The sequence below is a fragment of the Helobdella robusta genome (assembly GCF_000326865.2).
Source record: "Helobdella robusta unplaced genomic scaffold HELROscaffold_6, whole genome shotgun sequence".
NCBI classification, from domain to species: Eukaryota; Metazoa; Annelida; class Clitellata; order Rhynchobdellida; family Glossiphoniidae; genus Helobdella; species Helobdella robusta.
Window position 1 is genome coordinate 2,481,748 of NW_008705330.1, and position 12,414 is coordinate 2,494,161.

General features: G+C 33.8%; 2 protein-coding genes across 2 annotated transcripts; one reads left to right on the top strand and one right to left on the bottom strand.

Annotated features, from left to right (window-relative positions):
* Nucleotides 1-1,876: 1,876 nt before the first annotated feature.
* HELRODRAFT_164198 (hypothetical protein) lies at nt 1,877-4,374 on the top strand (the record flags this gene model as incomplete). Its single annotated transcript, XM_009029200.1, has 6 exons — nt 1,877-1,954; nt 2,255-2,446; nt 2,954-3,058; nt 3,476-3,595; nt 3,930-3,989; nt 4,165-4,374. The coding sequence occupies 6 exons, from the start codon at nt 1,877-1,879 to the stop codon at nt 4,372-4,374; spliced, it is 765 nt and encodes a 254-aa protein (XP_009027448.1).
* Nucleotides 4,375-9,338: 4,964 nt separating this feature from the next.
* HELRODRAFT_189382 (hypothetical protein) lies at nt 9,339-12,401 on the bottom strand. Its single transcript, XM_009029201.1, has 5 exons — nt 12,279-12,401; nt 11,682-11,857; nt 10,486-11,141; nt 9,782-9,875; nt 9,339-9,698 (listed from the first exon to the last, which is right to left on the bottom strand). Exons 2-5 carry the CDS (start codon nt 11,749-11,751, stop codon nt 9,466-9,468), a joined length of 1,053 nt encoding a protein of 350 aa, XP_009027449.1. The 5' UTR covers nt 11,752-11,857; nt 12,279-12,401; the 3' UTR covers nt 9,339-9,465.
* Nucleotides 12,402-12,414: the final 13 nt, after the last annotated feature.

Sequence of the window (12,414 nt, forward strand, 5' to 3'; positions counted from 1 at the left end):
TTCAGAAAAAATACTTGGCAAAGCAAAAGCGACTGTTCCATGTATTTGTGGACTAGGAAAAGGCTTTTGACAGAGTACCTCGTTAGGCAATCAGGTAGAGTCTACGTAAATAGCTTGTCTCAGAATATCTGTTTCGGCTGGTTATGGCAACGTACTCTAACACAAAAACTCGGGTCAACACAACAGCCGGTAACACGAATGAATTTGACATTAACGTCGGCGTCTATCAGGGATCAATACTCAGCCCCTGCTCTTCATCACGGTGATGGAAGAAATAACCAAACCGATACGCTCGGATGACATATGGAATGTGATATATGCAGATGATATCGTCCTGACGGCGGCCTCGGAACAAGACGCAGCCAGAAAGTTTTAGGTCTGGAATACCCAGCTCGCCGAACACGGGCTAAAGGTAAACCTTGGCGAAACAAAAACTATGATCACCGGTGGTACCGCTGAGCCTGTGGTTTCTGGTCATTGGTCAAGTTCGGTGTGTGGGGCTGGAGTTGGAAGCAACTCGATCAAATGCATACGATGTCAGCAGTGGTGTCACAGACGATGCTCGAGAATTACCGGCTCACTGAGAAAAGTGACTGATTTCGTATGCCCCGCCTGCATCAACCCGCGACAACTGAGCCCAGATGATGATACGATTACCGGGATCGAAACTGTTATTTCATTTCAGTATTCACTACTTGGGAGGTGTGCTTGATTATACTGGAACAGCTGATGCCGCCGTTCGTGGACGCATACGTGCGGCGTGAGAAAAATGGCGCCTCCCTACCTCGGTACTGATGTGGCTAGCATTCCTCTACCTCTGCGCTCAGAGCTATATATCACAGCTATACGTTCAGTTCTGATGTATGGTGCAGAGACGTGGCCTATGACAACCAAACTCGAGGATCTGTAATGTGCAGGTTGAAGGATGCATATAGTCGTCATCGCTTACGATGGTTTGGCCATGCGAAGCAAGGCGAAAACGATACAATAATTTCCGTTACTGAGCACCAGGTGCCTGGCACCCGCCCAAGAGGTCGCCCAAAGAAGTCCTGGATGCAGACCAGACAGGAGGACTTGAAGGCATTTTGTCTCAAGGAGATAGACGCAATGGATAGATTGGCATGGAGACAGAAGCTGATGAATGGAATAAAAAAGTCCGACTCATAACGGATGGAGACTATAAACCAGGATTGACTGAAATAAATAAAACGATAGTTTAAAAGTTATTTCCTGTCGCTGTTTTTCAATGGGATGAAATGAACCCGTCGTCGACCGGCCAGTTATAACAATATTATAACGTATGAATATAGTTTCATTGGCTTGCCCACACTAGCCTCAAACCTCGTTATATTACATCCCGATCACTAAGCTAATGTATTAACTTTAATTTACTACGAATTAAATTAATATCTTAACGTCGGTTTCCGTAAAAACAACTTTTTCAACCATACTGCTTGTGGTCGTAATTTTGGTGAATTTAAAAGTAATTAAAATACAATCAAGATAATCGCATCTTTTAAGTGATGTAATCGTAATTCCTCACGCTTCAAATCATTTCACTTACATACAAAACGTTCATAGGTTAATATACTCTTATATGTACACACGTAAATAAATGAATGTATAATGTGTAAATGTAGACAGACATGCATTTAAAACAAATGAACACAGAAACATGCATTGTATTTTAAATTTTTGATGACTAAAATCCGATCCAAATTTTGGTCTGTCCGAATTAAAAATATGGTTAAAATCTCTAAATAAAATATTAGTTTCTTTACAATTAACTAATATTTATGTAAATTGTACGTTGTACTTGTAAGTGTTGATATGTAAGTAAAGAAAAGTACGAAGTAAAAATGCATTTACAAATTGTATGTGCAAGTATTTAGAAATCACATTGCAAGTACCTAAAATAAGTACTCGAGTACAAGTACCACATCACTGCGTTATAGTTAGATATGTTTATTTTCAAACATTCATTTGAAAATCTCTATTTGTATATAAAATGATTTCATTGTCAAGAACTCATCCAATAAACAAACAACGAAACAGAAAAGAAAATTATTTCGGATAACGAGGAGCAAGCACTTTCCGACTTCTTTACTTTCAATCCAATTTTTTTTGAACACTTTATGACTCACTTTGAATTTTTTAATTAACTTTCGCATATTTGCACATCTGAAGTTTTAATCATTTCATACATACGAAGTTTTTATTTTCTTATTACATTCAAAAGGATGTTTAATTTCAGAAGGGTAATTATCCGAAAGAAAGCTCAATAACTGTGAGAAAACAAGAAGCTGCAGGACCGTGTGAACTTGTGACGTGCGTATTCGAGGATGGCATCGATTCAGTCATTTATCAAGCCAACGATTTTGGAGAGCTGCTACTTTTTGATTCATCTCATCCTCACAATGACTCCATACTGCTTAAAAAAATCAGAGTAAGTGCCTTTTTCAAAAAAAATTTAAACTATACTTTTGAATGTTGTAATAAAAATAATTTTAATACTTAAGTGAAATGATTAGATAAAGAAAAAGAGAAGCTTCGGTACTTTTGTTAATTTTTTCGACATTTGATACTATTCGCAGAATCTTTCTTGTAATTTACCAAAAATATTTTTCTAACTGTCAATGAGGAAAAAAACTTTGGTTAATCACTAAACAATATCATCAATATGATGCAATCGAAATCGTTAAATACAAGTAGTTTTAAGCGCGTTAAATTATTATTCTCGTTATTATTATTTTATTTATGTTATCCATGAATCTTAGTTATTTATAAATCATTTCAATTATATATATATATATATATATATATATATATATATATATATATATATATATATATATATATATATTATAAAAGTAATTATATTACTCTTAAAATTATTCAATCGCAACTTTTACTGTAAGAATAGAATCTGTTTATGAAATTTTTACTGGATCAGATTCATGAAGGGAAAATAACGTCAATGATCCAGCTCGGTAAGAATTTGTTCACTTCTTCATTGGATCAGAAGATAAAAGTCTGGAGCCTGCCACATTTCAAGCAGGTTAGTTTCATTAAAATTATGATCATCTAATTCTCAGAGAACAAGGATTTCAATATTTCAGAATGATTTTTTTTCTACCAAGACTTGATAGATTTTGAAAAAATGAGACATTAACATACATGGCTCGCGGTCGTAGGTTTGACCAGTTGAACATCATTCTACGATCTACTTATGCTTGAACAACAGCAGCGAATTTAAGCACCGATACAACAGGCACCGACCTGGGGCGGCAAATTTTGAAGTCTATGTGGACTTAAAATTTGTTCAACGTCCGTGTTTTTCGATGTAGATTTTCATTCAAACTAATGTGTAATTTCAAATAAATATTTTTCTATCAAGATTGGTGCAAATGCAGCTGAATTCTGTGCAGAAGCTTGTAATTTATTGGTTGGTGCAGCATGTATAAAATTTTTTTAGTGCTTCTACTGCCAAGCGAGAAATTTTTCAAAACCAAAAAAGGATTTGAAGTCTTTTTCTCCATTACACAGTGGTTTGTTCGCGATGATGCAGGGAGCGTTTGAGTATTGCTGGAATCAGGTTATCGAGTCACTGCAATTCATAGACAAATATTTAAACTAAAAACTCGTGCTAAGGCTGAAAGAATTATTTAGAACGGCATGATGGCCTAGTAGTTGAAGGCTCTTGCCTGGTCATGATTTGCAGTGCGTGCAGTGACTGGATTCGAATATGAGAAAAGGATCCCCGCTCTGTGTGTTTTTGATTTTTCTGGACTTATTTATTATTGCTTATTTGAGCTTTCTCAAAACCGGAATCATTTTAGAACTATGGGAGTGCGTTTTGGAATGTTTGCGTTATGTATCTGAATAAATGTAACGCCAAACTTCGAAAAATGAACTTGTGAATATGTCAGAAAAAGTTGGCAACTAGGAAAAAGACCCTGTCGTTAGTTGATGGCTACAAGGTGCAACCAGTAAGAAAGCAAGAGTGGCATTGCGATGAATCAGCAAACAACGAGATGAAATTTGGCACTTGGGAAAACTTGTGTAAATACATTTTTAGTAACTGTAGATAATTTGCTTTTTGAAATGAATAAGTGACAAAACGCATACGTAGAAATTATTGAAAAATTTAAAGCTATTTTACAGTTGAAAAAATTGTTGATACTGGTGTTAGAAATTGCGGTGGATGAATTAAAATCTTTATTTCCAAACGATCCAGACGACATCTTAAGTTCTGAATGGTTGCACTTAAAGTCTTATTTAGCCAAATTAAATCGAAATTCAGTTCCAAATAATTCAGCCGATTCATGTCAGTGGATGAAAGAGAATGGGTTGCAGACCATATATCAAAAGTAGACATTGCGCTCCAGGTGTACGCTTTTACTCCCGATGCATTAAAAAACATTTCGAACTATATTGCAACATTATTGCCTGGCAAAATGACAATGTGAAGCTTATATTAATATATATTATTCCGTAATTAATTAATTAATTAATTAATTAATATTGTTCTTTCTAATTATTTAAGTCTGCTAACAATACATCGTATGGCATATCTTAAAATACGTCTACCTTGAAAAATTAAGCTCGCTAGGTGTATCAGAAGTTAGTTAAGATTTGCAAGAACTTAGGGCTATTTAAAGAAGACTAAGAATAAACAACTTGAAATGTAAAATTTGATATTAAAAGAGCAACAACACTGACAATTTTGTTTTTAAGTGATTGTTTTTAAGTAACTTGCTCCAAATTATTGGAGTCCAATCCAATGTATTTATAAAAACATTTTTTTTAAACAGATAGGCGAAATTTCTTGTCCTTCGTCTGTCACATGTATGACCGTGCTTAAAAGAAATCTAAGTGAAAACACTATATTGCTGTGTGGTACTAAATCTGGAAGTGTTCTTTTTTTGCAATGGGTTGCATAAATTTTTTAAAGCCTTTTTTAAAATTACGTTTTCCTACTTTTAAGAAAATTAAAATTTCTTTTGGAACCGGTGAAATATTGTTGAAATTCTTAATATCGATTTATGCTTCTTGAAACATAACATTGCAAAATTTAACTAAAAAAGAGATTTGCTTGTAACGATTTATTTATTTTATCATGACCTAAAAAGATATGTTTCTTTTGATGGCTTTTTTCTCAAAATTTTTGTTTATTGGGCGGCGCGATAGCGTAATGGTTAAAGTGCCTGGCATTGTTGATACAATGTCCGGGTTCGAATGCAAAAAGATCCCCGCCTATCACATGGAAAAGTGTGTGATGCGTTGATTCACGTGTAATTATGCACCGTGTGTTTGTTGTAATAATGATAATGCGCCTCAGTCGCTTGCCATGGCGCTATATAAAATGACATTATTATTGTTTTTAGCGACAAACAACTTATCAGTCACAAAGCAGGCATGAGCCACAGAATCCTTGTCAGTATAGGCGCGTTAAAGCATCATTTAATATGCAAAACTTCTTGTTTCGATAAATTTTCTATCTTAAGTGAATAGTATGGTGGCACCAGGATGATAAAAAAAAGACGGCCCAGCTTTGTGCAACCAGTAAGAAATGTTGCAGTGGGGGGTTGGCTTTGTGGTATTCAAGGGGAGGTCATCGCGTATAACAGCGACTCAACATTCGTTTGTCTGAACCAACTTGGCACTCTCACTAACAAGTTGTTCACCAACTTGGTGTTTTTTTCAAAATTGTCACGCTAAAATGAGCATGAACTAGAACCAATTCGTTTAAAAAAATAAACTTTTGTCTGCAGAAAACTTTTTGGTTTCGGAATTTAGTAACAATAAAACGAAATAAAATATTTGCCTTGTATTGCTTATTTCAAGATTCTTTGAAAGTTGTTTCGTGTTGATAACGAAAAATCTCGATTGATAACGAGAATTAAGATTTAAATGTCTTATATTTTGTGTGGAGCAAAAGTCTAATAAGGGAGTCGGCGACACAATAAATTTGTTTGATTGTTAGTTTGTTATAGAATTATTGGTACGAAATGAAAATGAAATAAACAAGAAAGTGAAGAAACAAAACAAAGTACAATAATGGGAGTTAACACCAATTTTTAAAAGTTTAAAAAAAATTTCCTATTAGGCGTATTGAAAATTTTCAAATTTTGTACTCACTAGCAGCTAATGAATTTAATAAAAGCCTCAAATAAATGAATGTACTTTATTCGCCAAACCTTTGTAGATGGTTACCAGACACCTCATCATACGAGACAATTTGTCATTAAAACATTTCATCATTGCACATTTCAACATTATAGCAATTCATCACCATAAAATTTCATCACTATTGTGATCTTAAGGTCACAAGATCTTATGTGATCTTATGATCACAGAAAAACTGGCTTCGCAAAGAAAGATCAGATTATGATCTGATATGCCCTCGGTGCAGAGCAGTAGACTAATTGCTATAGTATTCTTAGCTATAGCAATTAATCTAGACAATTAATTTTTAATTTAAAAGTAAAAGTTAATTTAGATGCTTTGGTCACTGTGGCACATTTTTTTACTGGGTAAGTAGTTGCCCATGTAAATTATGAAACGATCGCCAATATAAATTCAAAGGGTAAATTGCTAAGCACAAGGCAACAGAAGAATAAATAAATGTATTGATATTGAATATTAATAAATAAACTTCACCATTATATTTTCATATTTTCAAGATTAAATTTTTTTTTCATAAAATAAGAAAAATTAGTAAATAGTTTCAAAAATAAAATAAGCACGAATCGCTTTCACTCATTTATGTAATTCATTGTACGGTTTAAATGCACTTTATGCATTGATGAAATGTTATGGTGATGCTATAATGATGGAATGTTGCAATGATGAAATTTCTCGTATGGTGAGATGACGGAGAGCGTCCCCATATTCATTGTGTTAGTGAACTATATAGCTATTAAAATGCTAAAAAAACTGTGACTATGAGACTTTTCGTTCTAGAAGTTTGCTGAATTAACGGTAACAAAGTTACTAATAAAGAAACAAAGAAACTACTAATAAAGAGAAAACACGGAGCCAATAAATTAGGAATGCACAGATATGAGTATATATAAGATACAAATCTTTTTTCTGTATAAGATAAAAATGAATAAAAAAAGTATATTAAAACTTTGTTTTCTATATTTAAAAACAATGATAAAAAATACGATATGAAAAATTGAACCAGAAACTGATCAAAGCTGAAAATGCAGTGATATTTCTTAACAATTGTATCTACGACAGTCTCAACCCTAATTATGTACATATATATTATTGGTAAATAAACCATTACCCGTACGCTTCGTTTCACGAGACTCGTCAGTAGCCTGTCGAATAAGGTTTAAGATAACACAATTAATATTAATGTAACCAAGAAACGCAAATTGAAGTGTCGTGACCAATAGATAAGAACAACGCGTTGCCACAAGGTTTAAGAACCCATTCATGGGCGGACCTAGACAACTTTGACAGGGAGCCAAAACTGGGATATTAAGGTTACATACTACAAAATTAATTCAAGTCTAGTCGGGTAATGACTGGTACGCATTAACATTAACCCAAAAAATGTTTTTATTCAGCTTATTGCTAATTTTTTTAGTTGAAATTACAAAATTATTTCATATGCAATTATATTATTGAAATATCAAATCTAGGTATTACTATTACCAGATTAACTGTATTGAGATCACACTGCTTCTGTTTTTTGCCGAATTATTTTTATTTTTTGCCGCAAAACACTATTTAAATTTAAAATATGAATCATATTCTGAAATAAACTTGTATCAAATTTATATAATAAATCAGCGTTATTTTTTGTTGTTAAAAAGAGTCGATCTCAAAATTTTTTTTATTATTTAACGCTGTCTTGAATTGATCTTATGATAACGGGGGGGCCATGGCCATATATAAAAATTTGTGTGCATGTTTGAAAGAAAAGCTTTTTTCGAAAATTCATATTTCCATTATATTATTATATATTTCCATTATATTATTATCTCAATCTAAATTATTTCCTAAGTATTTATCAGATATATTAATTGAACCTAAACGCCCCGGTTTACGATCGTCTTCTTCTCGCTTTTTCTTAACTCGTGTTAAACACTCTTTTGCCAAATCTGCTTTTGCTTTTTCTGGTCCTTTTCTCTGGAACTCTCTACCTACTTCTCTGACTACTTCTCCATCACTTGCGAAGTTCAGAGCGGATCTCAAGACCCATCTGTTTTCAAAATTCATTGAGCAGCGCTGTTGAACATCGCGGAAATAGCGCTTTATAAGCTAATTGATTGATTATCAATGTTAATTTTCGTGTTGTTTATGTCTTTATAAAAGTTAGTGGCACTTCGTACCTATGTTGATAAAGTTTTTACGATTTTTTTGTATCTCTCTGCGTGAATTAAAGTTTTTTTTATGAGTTCTTTGTTCTCCTTGTGTGTCGTCTTGGTAAAGTAGATTTCTAATTTTATGGGATGGTAGAACGCCAGTGGCCCTTTGTACTGTACTAAAATACCAGATTCAGTACTAGATAGAAATTACCAAAAATCTGAATATGTCTTAGTCACTTACACCAAACTATCAAGAAGATTTACTATACACGATCAATCTGGTGCTATCAAAAACCACCTGAAAGACAAACACAAAACAAAACCCACTAGAGACATCCTCGATAACAACAATGAAGTCCTACATTATAATAATAACAAGCAAAGAACTACGAATTGCAGAATTTCTTTTGATTGAAAAAAGACATCCCATTTTAACCTAAACGCCCCGGTTTACGATCGTCTTCTTTTTCTCGCTTTTTCTTAACTCGTGTTAAACACTCTTTTGCCAAATCTGCTTTTGCTTTTTCTGGTCCTTTTCTTTGGAACTCTCTACCTACTTCTCTGACTACTTCTCCATCACTTGCGAAGTTCAGAGCGGATCTCAAGACCCATCTGTTTTCAAAATTCATTGAGCAGCGCTGTTGAACATCGCGGAAATAGCGCTTTATAAGCTAATTGATTGATTATAAATATTCAACAAAGAGCCACTGGCTTTCTACCATGAGTTTAGTCAAAGTCAAAGGCCATTTAAATATGAAGTTAATTAAATTAAACGTGGCAACGGCCTAAAACATAAGATTATCGGTTATAACAATGGTATCAGTGTTACAGTCACCATACAACGATATACGTTTGCCGAAAACAATATGTGGTCGAACACAAAAAATTCTAAAATATATTTTTTATCAGTGATAAAGCCATGTAACGTATATTTTTACCGTTAACAATAAAAAAAACAAAAACAACAATTCACACTAACAATTTTTGTAAAAAAAAAAACGGAAAATGTTCTACAATTTTTGCTCGTATGAGCTGTTGCCTGTATAAGCCAAAAATGAACCGAACTTCAAATAAAAAAAAATTTGTTACATCAATCTCTCATGAAGAAAGTAGATAAGAAAAATATTTTTTTAAAGAGCTACTGGTTTTTTGATCGTTTTTTTGCAATGGCATCTTCAACAGCTTTCAACTGCATTAATAATTCTTCTCTTCTTGATGAAGTGCTTTTCTTGCTTTCAGATGTTGTGGATTGCATTTTTCCATATTTAGCACTAGGTGACTTTCGATTGACATCATCCACAAAACTGGACCTTTGCTGACGAGATGATGCAGGCTGGCGCGATGAACCGCTTGCTGGAAGGTCCTTGTTTTCTACGATAGCATAAATAATAATTAGCGAGACTAATTAAGCAAATATTCAATAATCAATAATAAAAGAAACAAAACAAACATACCGTAAGCCATCTTCATGTGCTTCTCATGAGGTCTCATCTGACTGGGACTTGAGGGGCGTTTTCTTGAAGACGATGACGGCGGTAATTCGTGTTGCTGTTGATTCAATGATTAAAAATTAAATAAAAATATTTTATACGCATATAATAATTATATCGGATTTAAAAACCCGTTCAAACATTTTGAGGACAATAATGCCTTGATGTCTTCAGAAAAAATGATGCGAATTTTTATTTAACAAAGTAAAAGAAGTGAAAGAAAATAATACTGTAGTCTGCACTACATAAAATGAGCTTTAAAGTTTTCTTTTTAATTTTTCAAAATCAGTCTGTTTCAAATAGTTGATTTAAAATGAAAGTACTTGGATTGAAAGAAATGAAAAAAAACAAACAAAATACAAACAAGTCTCACAAATAAACCAAAATCATATTTTTTTAGAACAAAATGAAGCTCAAATTGAAGCTTTAAATAAAATTATTTAATTCACTTGAGCATTCAAAAGAAAGCAGCATGTCATAAAAACGAGCTTATATAAGAGGTTTTCGACAACATCAGCCACCTCAAAAAACTATTTCGGTTCAACTGAAGTATGAACTTGGACATATAATCGATGCTCTAATTCTCTAAACTAATTAAAAAACCCTTGCAAATATCATTTTTCAAAACAAAGTATCAACACATCAAAAATAATGATTATGAAATTTACCCTTTGCGAAGATCTGGTGGGTGCGTTCATTTCTTGGTGCTTGTTTCCTGTCGTAGATTTATTAACTACTCGTCTATATTCTCCCGGAGACTGCCTGCTCCAGTTTGCGTCTAGAACATCTCCCTCCACTTCGCCCTCTCTTTTTTGATACCTCGCATTGACAACCTGGTGGTCCCTGTTGTTGCCGTGTGATTTATCATGACGCTCCCTCGACATCCTGTTCATTACCGGCTGGTTCATCCTTCTGCCTGGCTGTCTTCTCTCATCTTCTCTCTTTTCCTCCTTCTTTGGCAACAATCTTTCACCCATCCTGTGACCCCTAACATCAATTCTAGCGTCCACCATTTGACCAACACGACCTCCTGGCCTGCTGTACATCTTCGGATCAACTCTCGAGTGTTCCATATTTCTGGCGGGATAATCCATAGGATGCACACCTCTCTCTTCCATTCTCGGGTTCCTTCTGTAAGGTGCCCTCATGTCTCCACTTTGGCCAGCCCCTCTACCATCCATATGAAAATCTCTTCTTTCCCCCCGAAATGACCCACCCCTTCCATCTCTGAATCCTCTACCCATTCGCTGATCGGGTGCAAATGGATGCAGCATCTTCTGGACAGGATAGTCCGACGTCCTGAGGTGCGCCATGTGGCTCTGAGCTGGGTTTTCATGAAAATATTCTATTAATACACGATGAAAGAACATGAAAAGTTTAATAATTTTGATATCAGACTTGGACATTACTCAAGTCAACCAACTTTAAATTTTGTTAGTTTCTAAACTTATGGCAAATTAATACATTCAAGTATATTAAATTTTTTAAGAATGTGACGTTTGGTAAATACCAATCTTCTCTATAAATCAAGTTTCAGCTAACAATGTGTGCAAATTGTTTCATTCATATAAAAAAATCTGTCATTCAAACAAAGCCTAATGTGACAAAACAACTTGGTATGGTTCAAAAAATATACTAAAGGCTAATTAGTTTCAACTAATTTTTCACAAAATATCAAAAACTAGGTATAATGAAATGGAAGATAGGTGTTTTAATACCAAAATCACCAAAAATTTAGACAACAATTCATGTTCAGTTTATATTAATAAAACTTGGAAGCCAATGAACTATGAACATTGCAGATGCAACAATATGTTTTGAGGTAATATGTAACAATTGACAAATATGTCAAAATAATAAAAACCTGGGGGCAGCTTGGCTTCGTAATTTTTCTTGTGAGATGTTGAACTGTCACTGCTGATGGGACTGGCCATGTCACTGTACGCATTAGAGTTGCTTGATGATGAACTATGGGAGCTGTGGGAAGACGAGAAGTGGGAAGACAGGGAATCATCACTCGACGCACTCGAACCATGCGATCTGCAATAAAATTATAATTAAGTCGCCATACATTGAAATACAATTAAAATAAATTTCAAATATATTACAGCTATTAGTAAATCATAAATTGTAAGTTTCATTCCACTAAACACCGATTTTACATTCAACGGAATGACGTCTTAATTAATAATGATTTCTCTGTTAAAATTTTGTAGACAAATTTTTAATCAAAATTGCAGTATTTTTTATGAGCTCAACTGATATTGCCTATATGCTTAAAACCTATATGCTATTGATCTTTATGAGCCAAAAAATTTATTATAAGTCTATCTTTTGAAATATAAGTTCTGGCCAGGTGTTATTTGCATTTCCTTGCATGTGTTTGATTGACCGTTTGATTGTATCATATATATCTAGTTGCATTAGACTGATAAATTATTAAACAATACAAATTTCAAACCTAGAACTTTTTTTCTTCTCTGAAGTTTTCTTACCACTGTGAACACTTTTCGGTTTTGACTGAACAGTTGTTGCCGATGGTGGAGCTGAAGACTTTATTGGAATAGGATATCCAACGTTTCCTAAAAAATAAAAAA

Bases quoted from the DNA above. Each gene is read 5' to 3' on its own strand.
- HELRODRAFT_189382 (XM_009029201.1), bottom strand. From the start codon at position 11,751: ATGGCCAGTCCCATCAGCAGTGACAGTTCAACATCTCACAAGAAAAAT. The intron at 9,876-10,485 runs GTAAATTTCATA...TTGAATCAACAG, and splicing joins CCACCAGATCTTCGCAAAGG to CAACACGAATTACCGCCGTC. The intron at 9,699-9,781 runs GTATGTTTGTTT...ATGCTATCGTAG, and splicing joins GCACATGAAGATGGCTTACG to AAAACAAGGACCTTCCAGCA.